The sequence below is a fragment of the Andrographis paniculata genome, unplaced genomic scaffold, assembly GCF_009805555.1.
Source record: "Andrographis paniculata isolate CXL003 unplaced genomic scaffold, ASM980555v1 Contig72END, whole genome shotgun sequence".
Classification (NCBI taxonomy): domain Eukaryota; kingdom Viridiplantae; phylum Streptophyta; class Magnoliopsida; order Lamiales; family Acanthaceae; genus Andrographis; species Andrographis paniculata.
Window position 1 is genome coordinate 537,077 of NW_026137609.1, and position 20,995 is coordinate 558,071.

Consider the following 20,995-nt stretch of genomic DNA (forward strand, 5'->3'; position numbering starts at 1 on the left):
GAGTGCATTGACCAAACACTAAGTCCGTAGTATATCGGTTCAACTCATTGTTAAGGCAAGTCAATAAGAATAGCTTATGCATCATCCCCAGCCTAGGAAGAGGAAAATATATCAATTGCTACCTGAAGACCTCCCCATTCAGATAGGAGTGTTAAACAGGGAAACCATACACATCTTTATGTAAAAAACTAATTATATAACATTTAATTCATATACATATTAAATCAAGTGGACTCAAGTCTAGAAATTTATTTCAAGATCGAGTTTGAACCCTTACTTTAGCCTGAGATTACAAAACTTGTATTACGATCCTAAGGTACCAGAGTGGTTACTTTCAAGTGTTCATAAAATTTGGATTCATCGCCAGCCTTAAACAGACAAGCATGCCTATGAAACTAATTCTCAAGAATGCAGTCTCTATGAACACTTCTCACTCTATGTCTCTCTATATCTCACACACAGTACACAGTCACACAATAATGCAGACACACATTCAATATGCATGCACAAACGCTTTAAAATCAGTTCATCAAACCTCTTGAGAGCAAAAATATACCATTTTTACTTAGAAATGAAGCTTTTGGCGGAGGTACTCACAGGAACTTCGTTCTATGTTGAAGTGGGAGAGGATGCAACTGTAGGAGACCTCAAGAAAGAAATTGGACAGCAGGAAAATCTTCCCGTAGATCGACTCACTCTGATGGTTGGCACTGATCCATGTAGTATGCTGGACAATGACATTGCTCCTCTTGAAGATTATGGGATTCAAGAGAGCTCTCATATTTATATCTTCTTTGAACCTGTTGAACACGACTCCCCCAGTGCTTCATTTCCTCAAGAGGCCACTTCATCTCCAAATGAGTCTATTTCATCCAGTAAAGAGGATCCTTCATCTCCTACAGAACCTTCTGTAGAATCTTCTATTACTGATATTGTGAAAGAACCCTCAGATCAAGAAGATACGCATTAACCCTCAGGCAGATCCCAACCTGGAACACATGGAAGAGTAAATGTGTCTCTATCCTAGGCTGATACAAAGTATGTTAACCCATACCCATGCGGGATAATGACTTCCCATTGCACTTATTTGTGATGTTTCTATTATAATGGTGAGTAAATTAGATTGTAGCTGCATAATTCCAACAGAGACGTCAAAATATTAGCGTAGGCTGCCCTTGATGGCAATGAAATTAACTTCTAACAATAAAACATGAAATAAGGGAGAGGCGAAGTAGGCAATGACATGGTTGAGGCATGTAAAGCGTAGCACATTAACAGAGACTAGAGAAAATCAAACAAATTTAGGTACCTCACTGAAGAAGGCTTCAAGGAGAAAAGGTGTGATGACTACTCTGAGGCCCACAACTGCCACAATTCTCAACAATCCAAGATTCCAAAGAGCTGCACTCTACCTCACAACAACAATCCAAAAATAGCAACAGCACTCGACCTCAAAATTTCTTCTTCATTCTGAAGCTTGAATTCTCTTATCTCAAAATATGTACGAACACTTTCCATCTCTGCAGTACACTGAGCAATTGAGTAATATTTTAGGGGCTTACAGAGCATGATTCACAGTGGTGAGTCTTGACTCAAGATATCTTGGGGGAACTCGAGGCGAGTTTACTTTTCTTCAGGTATACCCGAATACAGCAGCTGATGACATAAAAGCATGATGTAGAGGAATTGGAGCTTGAATTACAAACCATGGCACAGCATATTACATCAACCGCAATTCCGAAACACAACAATACAACAAAATTGCATATAGTACTAGCTGTTTTTTCTCACTGTTTCACTATGCAGACATTTTAAAGCATGTTCGTAGTAACTGTGCAACAACAAAAAATATATGTACAAGATTGAATTTTCCATAAGTCATCGTACGCGGGTGCAGATTGGCAGAGCAGTGTCCCACAGAATTTGCATCGCTCATGATGGACGTCAAGCATCTATTCTAGTTAGGATTGTTGGCTGTTATATGTTTTCCTGCATAAGAAAAAGGACAACAGAGACGATAAGTCCGAGTAACATCATATTCATTAACTAATGCATAACTTTCCTACAAATTTCTAAAAAAAAAAGAACAGAATGAGCATGATGTCAAGCAACAAGCTTTCATTGATTACAGAAAAAAACATGACAACATTAGTTAAGGAGACTTTTCCTTCATTGAACAATTTTGATTCCATTGGAGAAAAGGAGGACAATGACAACAGGGAACAAGAGACGACGGCGTTAAGCATCTAAAATTTGGAAGGAATCAATAACTTCTGAGCTATGCAAATTCTCTCAGATTACATGATGAAGAAAACTTGGATCTTGTGAAGAATGGCACGACCATAAACTGCAGATACTCAGTGGCTTAATATCTAAAACCCAAAATTTTGTGAAGAATCAAAGAGAACAAGTGAGAAGATATCAGCTATTAAATAGATGCAATTTAAACCAATTGAAAAAAAAAAAAAAAGACGAATAAAATATGCATCATGCACCAATGACACATAACTTTCAACTGAGTCGTAATGAAAATCAAATTTGGGACGCTTCGGTACACCACCAATTATGAACCACTAATATGCACATGATAAAACTTGGCAAGAGAGAGAGTCCATACATTGTGGTCCCTTGTAATATAGGAAACAACTACAGTGATATCATCAAGCTTCCCACCATAATAACGGAAACCTGCTTCTTGTGCTGCTGTGGAAAAAGGAGTCTGCCTGTTTCTGTCTTGAGCTCTTTGCCGTGCCAATGCGGCAACCTTTTGTGCTGCCACCTGAGGTCCTAAACCAGCTCGCATCGCATGAACAACAACAGCAGTAATATCATTGTTATACAAATTGTCAAAGAGCCCATCAGTGCCAGCAATTATAACATCCCCTGGAGCAACAGGTACCGTGAACACCTGTATCACATTGTCAGACAAACAAGTCCACAAGGTTTAAGATCAAATGTGGTAGTTACGTACGTAGTTGATTAGATCTTGCAAACAAAATCTGCAAAAAATGCTTATGATTACAGTCGTGACATTGACAAATTCAAAGTACATGTAAAATAACCAGTGTAGTGAGAAAGACAATACAATATTGATATATATATATATTTATATAATTTTTATAAAATATTCAAACAGGCATACATTGCCAAAGTCATAATGAAATAAGGAATTCTACTCTAAACCACTAGACTATCATTGGCAGAAAGCATAATGGAACAAGCCAACCAACCTGTCCAGAGCTAGGCAAATCGCCAGAATTCCCACTCTCTAACTGATAAGTGAAGTTGAAATCATGCTGTTGAACAGGAGATCTGAAAACTGTACATCCATCTCTAACAACCATAAATCCACTATCCCCTAAATTAATGGCATGGAGACCCTACACAATATAGGAAGAATAGTTGGCTAAAGTGAAATTATTGGAAACACTATGTTGCTCAAAGAAAACCCTAGCTTAAAAATATTGATCAATGATATCAAGTTTTGAGCATGTTTGGCAACTAGTGCACGATTATACAAATTGGCTACTTTGAGATGTATCAAACAGATTGTAGAAGCTAATGGCAATATACCCGATCAGTAAGGGCAATAATACATGCAGTTGATGATCCTTTTGATTTTGTGCGAACATAAGCTTTCTCTAGAACTCGAGCTGGGTCAACAGAACCCCTTGGCTCTTCTTGAATTGCATTAACTGAATTGGACATAAGTTCACGTGCATACTGCCCAGCATCCACGCCAAGATCAGCCCATCCACCCACACCATCAGCTACACCTATCGCTTGCTCATCCGTACAAATGAAGTGAGCATCTTCTCCACCAGTTTCTTCTTTTTCAGGATGTGGCAGATAGCATGATGCTGAGTTAAGTTTCAGTGTCCGGTCAATTGGAATATTCCTGCGATCAATTGCAAAACAGAAAGAAAGTTAGTCAGCTTAACATTGTTCTCAACAATGCCAGAAATGAGTTTCACACACACAAATCAAAGACAACATTTGGTTATACAGAGTGATGCGGTCATGTGGGTAGAGCAACAGAATCAATCAGAAGTATGTGTGCAAAGAGCAATAGTTAAATATAGTTTTTCTAGCAAACATAAATTCCACAATTAGTATCGAACATACTGCTCAGAAGAATCAGCAGATCTTGATTGCAGTTCTTCCTTCACAGAAGGGTCAAAACATACTTCAGGTGCAGTGCCAGCAGGAGAACATGTCGGTGATGAGGTATGGAATGCCTCAAAGTCAAATCCCATAAATGGATTATAGTTGCCCTTCCTCTTCTTTGAAATATTGTATATGAAATATCCATAGAGTAGGAATTTATTGGGCTGCTCTTTATTTTTCAAACTCATAGTAGCTTTTCTACAATTTTCAAAGTTACTCTGGCTGTAGGAACCAAATGACCGCTGAGCAGCCGCCACAGGTTGGGCGGGTCGGAATGTCAAATTGTTGATTGAATTGTCGACAACAGCTGACCTGGACCCGCTAACAGCCATAATTACCTTACAAGAGTTGATTCCTGAAACCTGATTAGGCTCTGCTAGCAAACAATCAATACGGTATCGACAACCTTGCAATGAAGGCCCAGATACAGATGGTAATGAAATTGCACGAGAAAATGCTCCAACAAGTGAAAGGTTCTTTCTATGATTAGCTAGGAGAATATTTGCTTGAGCAGCGGCGACAGAGCCAGGCCTAATAAATACATGTAGGTCAGAAAAAGTTCCAGAGGATAAGTGATGTAGCAGCCTTGAGTGGCCAAGCAGCAGTTTCCCCTGATCAATCAAAACATCTAGCTGATACTGGATACCAGTTTCTTTCCCAGATATTGATCTTTGGATTCCTTGCCGTACTGTACCAAAAAGTCTGGAGAAATAATTAGACTGCATTTCCCTGGCTAGAGTGAAGTAAACCTGATGGCTTCGTATTACAGAGGGCAGAGCTACCGAAACAGCTTATAAAGGATAATCTCATAACTCCTAAAAATTACAGCTACTTAACCAATACTGGCCTCCCCAGGGCATGCCCCAAGAACAAGAAACCTGGAAAAAATCATGGAAACATAAATCACTAGAAAACAGACCATGTCATCTCTAATAGACCTTTGACATTAAACAAGTTCAAATCCAAATGAATTTTCATTTTATGTAACTTGGAAGTTCACACCATAACAATCAAAATAACAAAAACTTTTAAATGCAAGATTATTGCACATGTTTTGTTTATGGCATCAATACAATGATAGATGCTAACTGGACAAGTTCGACATGGCGCCGGTTTTTAAGCTTTGAATATTGCAAGTCAGCAATCAGAACAGTACATCTTGAATGATTTTATATTAGAATGTAAGTGGACGAACAACAAGAAGGCAGAACTGAGAGAACCTTAGATATGAATATAATGTTACCCATTTCTAAACTTCCGGAACAGGCTAGAAAGAAAAAAGACTACTATTTTTCCAGATCACAATTAATAATAGCATCCATAAATGAAATCCAGAGTAAATCCTCCCAAAAAGTCTAAAAAACTTTACTAATAAATGCGAGCTTGGTCAAATTGAACCTAAATCCAACTAAAACGAAGACGAAGAAGCCCGCGAATAAACAGAACAATATATAGACACAAGAAAATCGCGTTTTTGTCAGCTCATAACAACAAAAGAGGATCAAGAATCTCGCCTTTTGAGTTGTCGCGGGAGTACAGAGCAAGGCGGTGGAATCCCTGAAGATCCGCTCAATAATAATTACAGGGTTCGTGGTTTAGATTGGTTGAATGTGATTCACTAGTATTTTGTGGGCTATTAAGAAGCGGCTGTTGGGATTTATGAAGCGCCAAATCAAGAAACTTCGTGGAAAGGGAAACAGAGACGACGGGCCCTCAATTGGATCAAACTTCAAAACCCTAATTGGAGCCGATTAAAGAAAACGTTATTCACGCTGACCGTACTGTACCCTCCAACAACGCACAAGGCACGCACTTACATATATGGATATGTTTCATTAATCCAAATTTATCAGATTTTAGTATTTGCATTATGTATTTTTTTTTTCTTATAAAATATTTGATTAAATATTATTCGTTTCTTTGCCTCAAGCTTTGGAGGGGCTCATTCAAGACTGACTCGAACGACCGGGAGAAAAGGTTACGATAGCAAGTCCCTCCCCGGCCGGAGAGCCCGGCCAGGAGGGTCTCTTAACGCCTTCTTTTTTCTTCTCATCGGAGTTCGATCCTTATGGATTAACGGGAAAAGTACAACATGTAAATCCGTTAGTATCAAATTCAAATTAATTTTTCAAATTCAAAATGAAAAAAAACAAAACAAAATAAAACAAAACGCACTCATACAAATATATACCACCTCTCTACGATAAATGAGTTTGAGTATAATGCTAATTCGGAAAAATTTCACAAAAAAATACACAGCTTAGGGTCTGTTTGGTTTGAGGGTTTAGAAAGGAAGGGGAGAGAATGAGAGGGAATTATAAAGTATTTTGTGTTTGGTTCAAATTTTTTTGGAGAAGAGGGAAGGAGAAAGAAGGGGAGGGGAGTCAATTTTTGAGGGATTTTATCAAAAAAAATTTTTTTTATCTAATTACCTGTTATACTATTTACGTATTTTATTAGAAATTTTATAACATCTTTCAAAATTTTAATATTTATTTATTTTATTTTTAATTATATCAAATAAATATTAATATATATTAAAATTATATTATATATTTTGAAATAGTTTTAATTATTTTTTAATAGAGTTTAATTCTATTAATTTCTTAATAAATTACAAATTACTATATAATTATATTTATAATACTAATATTTTATTTCTTTTGTCCCATGTAATATGAACATACTACTGTACATACGACAATTTAGATAAAATATAATTAGTAAATAATTAAAAAGTGTACTAGTAAAAATAATTATTATATAGTAAAAATAATTATAGATTAAAATTAAGATAACTAAATAGTTTAATTAATATTAAAAATTATAAATTATAAAATATAAAATACTCCCTTCGTCCAATTGAAAATTTGTCATTTTCCATTTTCGTCCGTCTCAAAACAAGGTTACCATTTCCTAATTTAGTAATTGTACTGTCTATCTAACATAATAAATACCCTTATAACTTACACTATATTATACAAATGTAATTACTTTTATATTACACAATACTAATAGGGGTATTTTCGTCTTTTTCACTACAACCGATTATAATACTAATATTCAAAAATCTACATGCAAAAAGTAAACGGCAATCTTGCACCGGGACGGAGGAAGTATTTTTATAATATACTTAGTTTATATAATTTTTGATATAGTGTTATTATTTATACTTAAAAAACTATTGTTTATCTTTATTGGTAAATTTAATAAATAACTAATGTATAAAGTATTTGATTCTTCTAATACGTAATAATGTAATTTTTTTTTTATTATATTAGAAAAATAAATTTTAGTATCACATTTTATAAATAAATTAATCAAATTTTATTATATACTTTTTTATTTATTTATATAACACAGAGGCAAAATAGTAAAATTATTATATTTTCTCTTTCCTTTCCTGTTTAACCAAACACAAAAATACTATTTTTTCGCGTCTCGACTCCATTTCCGAAGGGAGAGGAGGCAATGGGAGGGAAAATAATATTAAGTATTTTTCAAGTATGATAAATCGAAGTACAAATATTTTGTGACCTAAACTAGTTATCCAATAAGAAGTAAATAAGCAAACAACAAACAGCTCATGTTAGTTTATAATTCTTTAAAAAAAAAAAAAACAAATAATAATAACAATAAAATCCTAAACACTAAAAAGTATGCAATTTCTGTTTTTTATTTTTATTTTAAGAAATAAAATATAAATTATAATTCAAAATATTAAATCAAGCACCCTAATGAAAAATATTTGATATGCTTTATGATTAAATTTATTCACCATCACAATGACGTGGTTTTAAATAACTTTTTTAAATTTATTCATTTTTCTTAACTAAAAATCATCTTATTGACAAAAGAAAAATTGTACTTGTCCAAAGATCATACTCTAAGTGCTGCTCCATATTTTTTATGTCAAACCCCTTAGAGTGTGTTTGGTACTGAGAATTGACAGTAGAGAAATTGAAATATTTTGATTTCTCTTATTTGTTTGAACAAGAGAAATGAACCTCCATAAATAAATCATTTCTATTTTTCTGTTTTTATTTCTCTCTTGTATCCAGATAAATGGAAATAAATGATTTTGCATTATCTATATTTTTATTTTATTTTTTTGTACTATTTGATTTTTATAAATTTTTTAAAATTATATTATTTCAATTTGATAAAAATTACATTTAATTCATTATTCAAATATTTATTTTTTACTATTTTTTTTTTAAATATACTAAAATATAAATTTTACAAAACATCGTATATAATTTATAATTAAAAAAATCACTAAATATATTTTTTCATAAATTCTCATTCGCTAAAACTCTCTTTTGTCAAATTAATCATTCATTCTTATCCAATCCATTCAATTTTTTTTACATTTGTCAATTGAATTTTTTATTTTACCAAATAAGAGAATTAATTCTCATTCTCTCAAATTTCATTATCTAGTCTCATTTATTTGTAATTGCATTCTTTATACCAAACATCCGGTTAATGTTGTGAGATTTTTTTTTGTTAAGTCACCTAAAGACATTTCATCCTTAAAAAAAAAAGACATTTACTGCAATGTTGGCGCAAAAACTAAGTTTCATTGTACCCAAAGTGGAGAAAAATAAGCATAAAAACTAAAAAACAGATTGTTTGAAGGATTTGTGTAGATTTATGCTATTCACACAAATTTTTCTCCCTGAAAATATCAAATTAAATATTTATTTTTTTATTTTTTATATTATACTACAAATTAATTTTACATTCAAAACATCCATCATGCAACTATTCAAATTCAAATTTTTTTACTATTCAAATCATAATTCAAATTTTTTACTATTCTAGAACCTTCTAAGCTCGTCTCCACTAGTAGCGCTAAACACGATTTGGTGAGCCATCGACTCTGTTTCTCAAACTTGTCCTTGGAAGATTTGATTAATTTTGCTTTTCTCATTGTTGTTTGAAACCTATTTGCTGAAAGAGTAATTCTCATCGAGATTCAACATATTTTTTATTCTTCTGTACACTACAATAAAATTGCACTTTACTCACGGAATTATTCACGAAATCGATTTTGTGTGGAATTATTAGCAGAATATCCACAAAATTACTCATAAAATTAATACCGTAAGTAATTACTAAAAAAATTGAAATTTACTCACGGAATTTCTTTCAAAATTAAATTCCGTAAGCAATTCTTTAAAAAATTAAAATTTACTCACGAAATTACTCATGAAATTAAATTATGTGATAAATTTGAAAATTAAAATCACAAATTTCGGTTTGAACCGTCAATTTATATATATATATTATTTTTAATATTTTTTATTTTTTATTTTTTCTAAATTTGAATTTATTTAAAAATAATTAATTTTAATTTTATTGAGATATATTTGTTATTTATTTATTATGTGAAACTCATATATATCTAAATCTAATAATTGAGACTTTAAGGGTGTGTTTGTTTGTGGGATTGGATTTTGGAATTGGATTTTTTAGGATTTTAAAATATAGATTTGTAGTTGTGTTTGTTTAGGGGATTGAATTTTGTAATGATTATGTTTGAAGTAATTACTCCCTCCGTCCCACATACCATGTCCACGTTGCCGTTTATGTCCGTCCCACATACCATGTCACTTTTCTTTTTTGAAAAATAATTACACACTTTAATCTCATTTTAAACTTTTTAATTTTATTTTTTTTAAATTTTAAGTAAACTAATTAGTTATCTTAATATTAATTTATAATTATTTATATTATCGGATAATTATTTTCACTAATACATTCTTAATTATCTACTAATTACACCCCTCATAAAATACTGTGTACAGTGTAGCAGACACGGTATAGGACGGAGGGAGTATTATTGTAAAGGTTGAAATGAAAGTTTGATGTGATGTTTAAAAAAATAATAATAATATTTTATATTATTAAATGATATTTTTTTTATGTTGTGTGTGTAAAGGTTGATTTGATAATAATTTTTATTTGAAAATTACAAAATCAAAAAACCATTTTTTCTCGCCGTTTAACAAATTACACTCGATCTACGCCGAGAAGGGTGGTAATATTTGCTACAATAAAATCACACTATAATCCCTAAAATTAGACATAGATCACTCCCTTTCTATCTAAATCAGCCACAACCGAAGAAATATCCTCTCTGAATTGCACAAATTTCAGCCTTGTTTAAAAAATCACAGAAGAATATGCCCGAACTCACGCTAAATCGACGAAACGGGGTCGAAATTGACTCACCTGTGTGTCGTCCGGTTGTAGCCGCTGGTAACTCCCCTTCCCCACCGACACGCCGGTGTTAAACCCCTGCAAATCTACAATCGAAACACTACTCACCGATGTGTCTATTTTACCTCAACCTACCACCTCCATGTATCTTAATCCCGTGAATGGACTTGACCGACTTTGCAGAGAATCTCCACAGCTATTTTCAGGCTACAGAGTAAGCTAGTAGGGTATGGATTTTGTTTTTTAAATCTCTACATTGATTTCAGTAAAAATTAAATTTAATCCACCAACTAAATACAACTTTAGTGGCTACTTAATGATATTATTCCCCTAATTTGTTTTGTAATTCTATTTCTACACCCTCTCTTTTCAAAACTCTAGCACCTGTTCATTTTGTCATTTTGTAAATTATTTTTAATTATTTTTTATTTAAAAAAAATAAAATAAACCTCAACCCCTATCTAATATTTCAAATTGATTTACCATATAAAAAATACCAAATATAACAAATTTTGGTACAAATTTAATAATGTACATTCTTTTTATTATTACAGTTCAATATATTTTTTTAAAACTTTAAATATTTTTGTCATATTTTATAAATAATTAATATTTGATTTGATATTTTGTAGAAAAAAGAATTAATGTAATATTTTTTAAAAAAGAGCTAAAGATAGTCAGATACACAAAGCTTTTATCCACCTGAGTTTAAATTTAATTTATTATTAAAAATTCAAAATAAAATATCGATAAGATAAAATCCGAAAATACAACTAGGCAGTATGAACTATGAATACGATGTCACATAGGGTCAACCCGGACTTGTGTGAGTTGGGCCTGCCCGGAATTTGGTTCGGGTTGAGTCATATCTGTCCCCTTTTCTCTCTTCTCAGATAAAAATCTATTTGATATAGGTTTTTCGCGCCGGCGCGCTATTTTTTTCCTCTTAGGGTGTGTGTGTTGGGAGATAATAGTAAAAAATTTTAGTTAGAATAAATATATAATATATTATAAATATATATTAATATAATATTTTGAATATAAATTTAAATTTTAATATAATATAAAAAAATAAAAATAAGAATTTGATTTTATATTTTTGAAAAAAAAAATAATAACTAATATAAATGTGGATAAATTTAATAAAAGTATACAAATATGTTTGATCTTTGATTTAAATGGTAAAAACATCTTGGGAAATTCCGGCCATTGTATACCCCAGAGGCTACAAGAAGCGGAGAGGTCCCTCGTTAATTTGATTGATAGCTGAAATAATTCATATTGAATTCAAAAAACACAAGATTTAAACTATGGTAGACGAAAACTCGTTAATAGCCATGGAAAACAAGATATCTACGAAGCGAAGTTACATCGGTTAAAAAGATCGCAACTAAAACATTACAATGTAGCGAAACCGCGTTCAAGAGAATCTCCGGTGTCTCTACTGCGACATCCTTTCGAAGAGAAGTTGTACACCGAATTGCGGTTGCATCGTCATGGCTTGCATGGGTGCATGAACGTATGACGGGGAGATCACAAACGAGTATCGTAGAAGAATCATCGCAAGAACAATTTTAGCCTCGACCATAGCTAAATTCTGACCAACACACACTCGATGACCTAAACCGAATGGGAAATACGACGCCATATGATTACTACGAGGTTTGGCGAATCTCATAGGGTTGAACTCATTCGCATCGTCCCCCCATATCTCGGGATCCCGATGTACGGCAGTCATCGCGATATAGAACTGCGTACCAGATGGTACGTCGAGGTTCCCCAATTTTACATTTTGCGATGCTTCTCTTGACAGATGGACCGCCGGAGGATATAGACGAAGCGTCTCATTCAAAATCATGCTCACCTGTTGTAATAACCAATGTTAAATAAGCATTAACCAATGTTAAACGACTATCTCACCTAAAAATTGAGCATATTTAGCATAGTACTGATTTGACCAGATCAACATATGCTATATATATATTTATAACGACTATCTCACCTAAAAATTGAGCATATTTAGCATAGTACTGATTTGACCAGATCAACATATGCTATATATATATTTATAATTCAGCATATGTTATATTATATATAAAACTGCTTATAATTCCCTAGTGGTTTCAAAATTCAGCGTAAAATCTCCATATACTTTAAAAATTGCATAATACCTCCTTATACTTTAAAAAACGTTGCATGAAACCCTACCACTATGAAAACTTCCATATATAATGAGAAGATGATTTCTCATCTATATGTTTTGCATCACGGGGAGTTTCATGCATTTTTAAAATATAAGAGGACGCCATAACAATTTTTTAAAGTAAAGTGTGGATTTACGCTAAGTTTTAAAATCACAGTGATAGGGTTTAATGCAATATTTTTTTAAAAGTATAAAATTACGGTACGCAATTTTTAAAGTTTAACCTGAGTTTCGAAACAACGAGAAAGTTATGGACAATTTTTCCTATATTATAACTCAACTTATATTGTACTATGTGTAAATATATATTGGTTATGTGTATGACATATGTTGAACCGGTCAAGTCAACCCACGATCCGCAGCCTAAAAACTTAATCTTAAAACAAGATTTTCGTCTTATCTCCTCCATGCGACGTCCAAACTACTAAATGCTTATACTTACAAGCTTGAAATCGGGCAAATTGTCGGCAGTCGGACGTGCATTGTCCCCGCAACTGACGAGGACTTCTTCGCGCGCCCGCGCCTGCCACTCTCGATGATTAGCCAAGAGTAGAAGCGCCCACGTAAGGAAATTCGCCGTCGTGTCCTTTCCCGCAAAGTAGAACGTCTTGCATTCATCTACGATTTCGTCGACATCCAGCCTCTCCTCTTTCCCGCCATCGTTCTTATACGGTGACATCAACATTGCGAGTAACGATCTCGAATTTTCCAAGCTTTCGCCGCTCCTCTCGACCAAATTCGTTATCGATCTTCGGCTTTCTTGATCTAGTTTCCTCCTCATTCTATTCTTCTTCGTCGGCAAGAACCTTCATCATCCATTTTCATACCCCAATTCAACAAGCAAATTTGAATACCACAATGTTTCTAACATTAACAGCTACCTGAATCCTGGAATGTACACACTTCTTATTGCTTGCAGGACAAGTCTGATTTGCTGTTCTTGTAGATCGAATATGCTCTTCCCTTCCTCGAAACAGCTTCCGAATGCTGACCGGGAAATGACGTCAGCGGCGAGCTGGTGAAGCTCTTTGTTCACTTCCACCTCTAACTTGCTTTTCCCTCTTCCATCTTCGTCCCATTTGTTCAGCATCTTGTCTGTGCTCGCCACAATTTCAGGAATCCAGCCCTGTTAAGATCATTCATCAGTTCTTCGAATTTCAATTAAATTGAAGATTTGATGGGATTAGGGTTTACCTTGACCCTCTCCATGTTGAAGGCCTGAGCAGCAATCCGGCGATGAACGGCCCATTTCTCGCCGTCCAATCCTACGAGTCCTTCGCCGAAGAGCAGTTTCGAAGAAGGATTGAATTTAATCTTTTGATATGCGGCATGGTTACTGATCAAAATCTCCTTGATCATGTCGGGGTCGGCCACAGCCAGTCGGGGGGTAGCCCCAAACCAATAGAGGAAATTCTTCCCATAGAGCGTTGACCAGTGGAAATAGTGCGGAATGACACGGTGAGCTATGTCGTGTGTAATTCCAGAGATCGGATGCTTCTCCGCATCGGAAATCAGCCGCCGCCGGAGCTCGGCCGTGTTCCCGAAGATTGGGCGGTAGCCGGGCCCTCGAACGCCCTGGTTCTCGAAGTGCCGCTGGATTTGGATCGGTATCCATACGGTTTTTCGAAGGAAGTGGAAAAAGACGTACGCTAGTGAAGTTAAGAAGAGGAGGAGAATCACAGGAATCATTTTCAGCGCTGTCTGTGAAACAGCGACGAAGAGTTTCTTGAGGAAGACGACGGTGGGGGCAAAAACGTAAATTCAGTTTATCCGAAGGGTAATTGCTACCTACTCCAGGATCTGAACATCACATCGAAAAGTTATTCAGGAATGGATCGATGGGATTTGAGATCCGGGAGCAGCTAATACGTTATCAGATACGTGGCTGTATATATATATATTTTTCTTTTTTATATATAATTATTAAAAAAGAAAATTGTATAACAAAATAGGGCCCCAAATTGGGAAGCGTCGTTTGAACGAACGGAGAGAACTCCACGATCGGGGATGGAGAGTGCATTTGCGTCCGCGGCAGCGATAACTGACCAGCGGCAGAAGATTGAGCAGTACAAGCACATTCTTGCATCCGTCCTTTCCTCTAACGATGTCAGCCAAGCCAAGCAATTCATCAATCACAGTTACGGTTCCTCACTTGTGTGTTATTTGCTGAACTTCTTAGCCGACGCGATTTTGGGGTTCGTCTTTTGGTTTGGTTTTTAATAGGGTTTTGGTGGATTGCTGTGTATTTTTACAGTGTTATCGGATGATGTTCCGCTTGTCGTCTCGAGGCAGCTCCTGCAGTCGTTTGCTTTGGAGCTAGGGAGATTGGACGCGGAGTTTCAGAAGGACATCGCCCATTATACCCTCAATCAGATCCAGCCTCGTGTCGTTTCCTTTGAAGAGCAGGTTAACTTTGAATGCTTCTGTAATTTTGGTTTGTGTAACTGTAACCTGTCGTTGTTTACTTCACCTTGTGCATGATAATCTGTTGGATGTTTCAGCAATTCGCTATTTGAATGCTAAACTTCAATTGTGCGTGCTGGTATAGCAATATAGGTTTTATCCTGAGGGTTGTATGATAAGGTTTAGAAGGATTTATATTAATGAAAATTGATGCCCCTTTGTATGATATGTTCTTGAGCAGATTAATATTGATTTAGAATATTGATCTATCATCGAATTAGGGAGTTCCTAGAATAGAGAGTGTCCCATGATGGATGTACGAATAGATAGGGCATTATATTGTTCATTTGGATGGGCAAATGTTATTCACTATTTACATTGACAGTTCATTTTGTCTTTCCTGTCCTAAACAGATAAGACGTTTATACAAGAGGACACAATAGGAGAACCTCTATGTGTGAATATGTATATACATTTGTATAAATCATTTTGCCTATGCTAAAATTCATGTTATTTGACTAAGCAAATTTGAAACTATTTGTTCTGTAAGTTCAATTAACATATCAGCGAGATTTTTACTTTTGAATCTTGACCCCATTGAGGTGTAGCTTTTAAGCCATCATTCACTGCACATGCTTGTAACGTATGCTAATAGATGACACTTGAAAACAGCTAATAAGGTTAATCTGAAATCAGGGACTGCAAAGAACAGAGTGGATGAACCCCAGGTTTATAATTATGAACTTATTTGATCACCTTGCCATCTGACCTAAATCTGACTCCAGATGCACGGTAGATGTGCTACCTTGTACCCTGTGCTGCGAAATGAAATGTGCTTAATATGTTTAGTTTGCCAAACAAAGAGGCAAGTATTATTGTATGTCCCCTTACTCAATAAACATGTGTGCAATAAAGATCTTGTGTGCTGCTAGGTGTTAGTTATTTCTACTGAATTTTTCGTGCTCATATTTTACAATTGTGAAATATGTGTATATATAAGCGTGTGTGTGTTTTTTTTTTTTTTTTTTTTCTCTGGATAGGTAACTGCTGTTTATTGAGTTGTTAGTATAACATTCAATTCTTGCTCTCTCATGCTTTGTGTTTACACTATTCTGAATAATATTTTTATCTACTTATGCACATGTGTTGTGCAGGTTTTGATAATCAGAGAGAAACTTGCTGAGTTGTATGAATCTGAACATGAGTGGTCGAAAGCTGCTCAGATGCTTAGTGGCATTGATCTGGATTCTGGAATGAGGTCTGCAAGAAGAGATTTGCACTTAGTTACTGTCAAGCCATAATTGTATGGAATGCACCCAAATCTATTTTCTTTGTTGTGCAGAGTCATTGATGATACATTCCGGCTGTCAAAATGTGTTCAAATTGCTCGTCTTTACCTTGAGGTACCTCTCAATCTGGTTGTGTATTGTCACATTTAACATTAAATGACATTTCTTACACACCCAGTTTACTGTATGGGAGTGTGAAAGTCTGCCTCTGTTGTATCCACTTATATGCGGCTTATTAGGGAATATTCTATATGGATCAATAATTCTTCTGCAATTGACTCCTTTGTGACAGTTGATTATATAATCCAAGCCCAATTCTGGAAAATCTGTCATGGACATGCTATATTTCGTGGCCTTTAATCATCTGTTCCATCCCCTGCTAGTCTAGTTGACCATCTTGAACCTGATACAAATCAACAATTGAAACTGGGCTCATAAACTTATTGACCCATATAGAATATTCCTTAATAAAACAATTGAAACTGGGCTCATAAACTTATTTCTTGCTTTGAAGGATGATGACGCAGTTAATGCCGAAGCTTTTATAAACAAAGCTTCCTTTTTGGTCAGCAACACTGAACAAGAAGCTTTGAGTTTGCAGTACAAGGTTGGCACTTGACATACTTGACAATGTTGGTTTGATTTGGTAATCTGACATGTGAGATTCTGCTAATGCACGCTAATATGTATATTGGCCAGGTTTGTTATGCAAGGATTCTAGATTTGAAGAGGAAGTTCTTGGAAGCTGCGCTAAGATATTATGACATATCCCAAATTGAAAAGTGGCAAATTGGAGAAGAGTGAGTACATGGGTATCTTGTAGTTTATTTATTTATGTATTATTTATTTATTTATTTTTTGTGCGTGTATGCGTTTTAAATTTAATGTTTTTTGAGGTGAAAAATAATTGTTGGACGAGATGTAATGTTTTTGGAGAATAATTGAGAGATTGAATAGTAAAGATATTATAATTAAATGTAAAGAGAACAAACTCCTAGAATATAAAGTTTTGGAACTGGCATTTATGGAATGTGGTTTTTTCTTCTTTTTTTTTTTTTAAAAAAAAATCTCTGCTTGTTTCTCTAAGTGTAAAGTACAATGTGCATGCATCAATATCTTTTCCTTTGAATCGTCGCTCTCCTGCTTCATATATTATTGCCATCCATATGTTAATTGTATGCAAATGTACTGCCATCTTAAGCTTGTCCTGTTGTATGAAAAACAAAAATGAAAACATGATTATGATTTTACTTAATGTTGGCCATTATATGCCTTCTATGCTTTGATAAAATGAATCAATTTGCGTTTCTAAAGATCTTCAGACTGTCTTGAACTCTTAGTTATGGATGTCTGGAGCTGAATCATGTGCATTTAGGTATAAGGTTGTTATAAGTGATATCTTTGGATAGGTAGTTGCCTTTGCTTTCATTAGTCCTTTCAAAGTCGAGCTGTTTGCTATCATTTCATCAAAAAACCCCATGATCTATTGAACTTTGTCCATCAGGGAGATTAATGAAGAAGCACTGGAGCAAGCTCTGGCTGCTGCTGTCACCTGCACAATTTTAGCAGCTGCAGGTCCTCAGCGGTCTCGTGTTCTTGCGACCCTGTACAAGGTATATGAAGTTGTCTTTCTTTTAATTGTTTGCGCTTGTAGTTATTTTCCATAGACCATGAAATATTTCCTGCTATTGAAAAACCCCTTCAGCTATTGCTTTATTCAGTGGCTTATCCCGATACTGCTGCATGTAAGAAATGGAGTCCAATGTCTTCCGTTTGCAGTGATGTCACCTTTGTTCTAGAAAATTATTGTTTGGTGGTGTGTATACACAGTAGCTTCATTTTTGTCAAATTTTGAATTCCTTCCATCTCTGTTTACAGGATGAACGCTGCTCGAAGCTAAAAATTTACCCAATCTTGCAAAAGGTAATATGTGATCTTGATTGAATGAATCATGCTTCCGCAAAATCATTTGTTCTAAATCAGTCACCCATGGTTTGTAAACACCACAGTTAACCATGTTTTAATTGAGTTACCTTCATGGAAGTTTTGGTATGGATATTCCAGGTTTATTTGGAGAGGATTTTAAGAAAACCTGAAATTGATGCATTTGCTGAAGAATTGAAACCTCATCAGGTGGGCACTTCACATGTCAACAAACATCTCATTTTCTAAATCTGTGTTTTAAATCAGTTTGTTGGTGATATTTATTCTTTCTGCGATGTTTACAGAAAGCGCTTTTGCCTGACAATTTCACTGTTCTTGACCGTGCTATGATTGAGCACAACCTCCTGAGCGCTAGCAAACTTTACACAAATATAAGGTGCGGATAAAATTCTGTTCATCTTCAGGAATGAATTTGTTAGTGATACTCTGATGTTATTCTTTGCTAATCTATTATATTTTGATTTATATTGTACAGCTTTGAGGAGTTGGGCACATTGCTTGGTATTGCCCCTCAAAAGGTCCTGTTCTCACCTTCAAATTTTTTTGTGCTGAATGCACAACACACTTTTTCTGATTCTTTTGGTGTTAATGTTGTCCCGTTTCTTGTGACATTGTGGGAAAATTCAAATCATAAATGAACGTCTTAAAAATTTCCAGGATTCACATCTATTACTACTATCACAAAAGCTTTAACTTTCTGCAGGCTGAAAAGATAGCTTCAAGAATGATATGTGAAGATAGAATGAGGGGATCTATTGATCAGGTAGAACATATGTTAAATAATGTCGGAATTTTTATTTTCTTTAAACGTGATTATGTTGTTCCTTGGTGAGGGCGTTCTTCCAAAATACACTCAAACAACTGTGATATTCTGTTCAACATTGAAATTTGCTATATGAGCATGACAATTTTGTGTCAGGTTGAAGCCGTCATACATTTTGAGGATGACACAGTGGAAATGCAACAATGGGATCAACAGGTAATGCATGATGTTTGCTTTGTAGTAATGAGATGCTAAAGTTCCTTTTGAATTGAAGCATTCTCTTCAGTTATGAAAGAATGGTCCTACAAATCTTAAAGCATTTTTCAATTTGGAATCCCCCATTTCTTTCCACATAGTGTGACTTCGAGTGGATTTTAGATCTTAGTAGTCAGTTACGATTATTGGTTCTTGAAATATTATAATTGGTCAGCTCATCATCTCATATGAGTTTATTTACCATCATCGTCGCTGGTATTTTTTTTTTTTTTTGACATTTGGGTGCAATTTTCTGCAGATCTTTGGATTATGTCAGGCTCTCAACGAGATTCTTGATGGCATGGCGAAGAAAGGCTTACCAATTCCTGTCTAATCTTTGACAGATGATTTCATACTTTTGACCTTTTTTCATGTTATTGCAATTAGATAAACATCTCATTCTTGTGCTAGTTGCCATCTTATTGTAGGAAATCTTTTCTCCCCTTTTCAATATTGTGAAAATATCCATTCACTTAAAGTTTGAACTACATGAATATTGTTGTCGACTTTCCTGCCATTCGAATGTTTCTCAATTTGCAGTAATCATCAGACAATAGTTGGTACAATAATGCACTTCTTGGTAGTCACAAGCACATCACTACATTAGATCAATCTGAGCCCAGAATGTAGGAACTGGAAGAAAAATATGCAACAGGATAGAATCATCTCTCTCGACGCGACGAGCTGGAGAACGCTTCATTGAGAATCTCGGCAAAGGCTTGCAGAATAACTCTGTGATACTGTGTTGAATTGAGAGACAAGAAGCTCATCAGGAGCTGTTCGAGGTCTTTTGGATCGAACATCCGTCTCTCTATGATCATATCAAGCATCGACTTCTTGAAATCCTTGTAGGGATCATCCGACCTCTTCACCACGACAAAGCTTTCGTCGCGGCTCACACTCTTGTCTACTGTTCTTGAAGTCGCCCGCCGGGACACAGGTTTTTGTTTCTCGACTCTGTTTGGCTCTGGTGCTGTCTTTGTCTCCTCATCCCAATCTTTTGAGCCGAACCCTTTGAATCTCCGGGATCTAAACCTTCTTGGCTTTGATGATCTCCGGGTTCTGTTTAGGGGCTCATCCTCCGAGACAATCTCCGAGGGATCTTTTGAGCCATTCAAATGATTCAGGACATCGGTTTTGGTTGTGAGATTATCACTCGGAAATGTGGAGTTAGAGAATCGGGATTTCCCCGGTTTTCTTGTCTTGGAGTAGTATTCATGTGATGGCAAGTCATCAACCACTTGAGATTTTATCCCATGTTTAGTGTAAGGTTTTGATGAAACTTCACTGGTCTTTGTCAACAATGGCCTGTGTTTGATCATGGATAGGTTGTCCGGGGTGGATGGAGGATCGGCGAAGCTGGGGAGTGTAATGGTAGAGCTAAATGGCGAAAAATAGTCGGCAGGGATGGTGGGCGGAGGAGGAGGGGCTTTAACCATGGAAAATGGATTCTTGGGACGACAAATTTGGACATTGTTGAGGAAAGGGAGACGAAGTATGGGAATCTTGGCTTTTCCCATGATCTTTTCTTGATCAATGAGTTGGGACGAGTTTTGGAGTGATGATTCTGGCTACTTTGAAGTGTTGAATGTGTAGGTAAGAATATGTTAACACATCTCTTCAATATATATATATATTTATACATAGAGAGAGAGAGAGGGGGGGCCGGCTGCGGTTGGTATAATTGGAATAGTGCTTGTCTGAAACTGATCAAATCTTAGTGATGAGTTCTTGTCCAGTTTT

The 20,995-nt window shown here is 35.1% G+C and overlaps 5 protein-coding genes across 5 annotated transcripts; 2 read left to right on the top strand and 3 right to left on the bottom strand.

Moving 5' to 3' along the window:
- Positions 1 to 571: 571 nt before the first annotated feature.
- On the top strand, positions 572 to 970 carry LOC127265196 (uncharacterized). The gene has a single exon (XM_051294902.1). It carries the CDS (start codon positions 572 to 574, stop codon positions 968 to 970), a length of 399 nt encoding a protein of 132 aa, XP_051150859.1.
- Positions 971 to 1,698: 728 nt separating this feature from the next.
- Positions 1,699 to 5,642, bottom strand: LOC127265174 (probable protein phosphatase 2C 55). Its single transcript, XM_051294881.1, has 6 exons — positions 5,388 to 5,642; positions 4,126 to 5,045; positions 3,574 to 3,898; positions 3,231 to 3,380; positions 2,618 to 2,908; positions 1,699 to 1,989 (listed from the first exon to the last, which is right to left on the bottom strand). Exons 2-6 carry the CDS (start codon positions 4,890 to 4,892, stop codon positions 1,978 to 1,980), a joined length of 1,545 nt encoding a protein of 514 aa, XP_051150838.1. The 5' UTR covers positions 4,893 to 5,045; positions 5,388 to 5,642; the 3' UTR covers positions 1,699 to 1,977.
- Positions 5,643 to 11,592: 5,950 nt separating this feature from the next.
- On the bottom strand, positions 11,593 to 14,367 carry LOC127265264 (cytochrome P450 734A1). The gene is made up of 4 exons (XM_051294993.1): positions 13,793 to 14,367; positions 13,480 to 13,724; positions 13,041 to 13,404; positions 11,593 to 12,259 (listed from the first exon to the last, which is right to left on the bottom strand). The coding sequence occupies exons 1-4, from the start codon at positions 14,285 to 14,287 to the stop codon at positions 11,837 to 11,839; spliced, it is 1,527 nt and encodes a 508-aa protein (XP_051150950.1). The 5' UTR covers positions 14,288 to 14,367; the 3' UTR covers positions 11,593 to 11,836.
- Positions 14,368 to 14,525: 158 nt separating this feature from the next.
- On the top strand, positions 14,526 to 19,767 carry LOC127265266 (COP9 signalosome complex subunit 4). Its single transcript, XM_051294994.1, has 14 exons — positions 14,526 to 14,735; positions 14,853 to 15,004; positions 16,156 to 16,259; positions 16,344 to 16,404; positions 16,805 to 16,897; positions 16,990 to 17,090; positions 17,795 to 17,903; positions 18,169 to 18,213; positions 18,355 to 18,423; positions 18,519 to 18,610; positions 18,710 to 18,752; positions 18,938 to 18,997; positions 19,154 to 19,213; positions 19,512 to 19,767. The coding sequence occupies exons 1-14, from the start codon at positions 14,606 to 14,608 to the stop codon at positions 19,584 to 19,586; spliced, it is 1,194 nt and encodes a 397-aa protein (XP_051150951.1). The 5' UTR covers positions 14,526 to 14,605; the 3' UTR covers positions 19,587 to 19,767.
- A 50-nt stretch (positions 19,768 to 19,817) lies between these two features.
- On the bottom strand, positions 19,818 to 20,953 carry LOC127265267 (transcription repressor OFP4-like). The gene has a single exon (XM_051294995.1). It carries the CDS (start codon positions 20,770 to 20,772, stop codon positions 19,915 to 19,917), a length of 858 nt encoding a protein of 285 aa, XP_051150952.1. The 5' UTR covers positions 20,773 to 20,953; the 3' UTR covers positions 19,818 to 19,914.
- Positions 20,954 to 20,995: the final 42 nt, after the last annotated feature.

Excerpts from the sequence above, each read along its gene's own strand:
- LOC127265196 (XM_051294902.1), top strand. The coding sequence starts at position 572 with ATGAAGCTTTTGGCGGAGGTACTCACAGGAACTTCGTTCTATGTTGAA.
- LOC127265174 (XM_051294881.1), bottom strand. The coding sequence starts at position 4,892 with ATGCAGTCTAATTATTTCTCCAGACTTTTTGGTACAGTACGGCAAGGA. Across the intron at positions 3,899-4,125 it reads TCTGCTGATTCTTCTGAGCA|GAATATTCCAATTGACCGGA; the intron begins GTATGTTCGATA and ends AATTGATCGCAG. Across the intron at positions 3,381-3,573 it reads TTATTGCCCTTACTGATCGG|GGTCTCCATGCCATTAATTT; the intron begins GTATATTGCCAT and ends TATATTGTGTAG.
- LOC127265264 (XM_051294993.1), bottom strand. The coding sequence starts at position 14,287 with ATGATTCCTGTGATTCTCCTCCTCTTCTTAACTTCACTAGCGTACGTC. Across the intron at positions 13,405-13,479 it reads GTGTACATTCCAGGATTCAG|GTTCTTGCCGACGAAGAAGA; the intron begins GTAGCTGTTAAT and ends TGGATGATGAAG. Across the intron at positions 12,260-13,040 it reads ATTTGCCCGATTTCAAGCTT|GTGAGCATGATTTTGAATGA; the intron begins GTAAGTATAAGC and ends TTATTACAACAG.
- LOC127265266 (XM_051294994.1), top strand. The coding sequence starts at position 14,606 with ATGGAGAGTGCATTTGCGTCCGCGGCAGCGATAACTGACCAGCGGCAG. Across the intron at positions 15,005-16,155 it reads TCGTTTCCTTTGAAGAGCAG|GTTTTGATAATCAGAGAGAA; the intron begins GTTAACTTTGAA and ends TGTGTTGTGCAG. Across the intron at positions 16,898-16,989 it reads CTTTGAGTTTGCAGTACAAG|GTTTGTTATGCAAGGATTCT; the intron begins GTTGGCACTTGA and ends TATATTGGCCAG.
- LOC127265267 (XM_051294995.1), bottom strand. The coding sequence starts at position 20,772 with ATGGGAAAAGCCAAGATTCCCATACTTCGTCTCCCTTTCCTCAACAAT.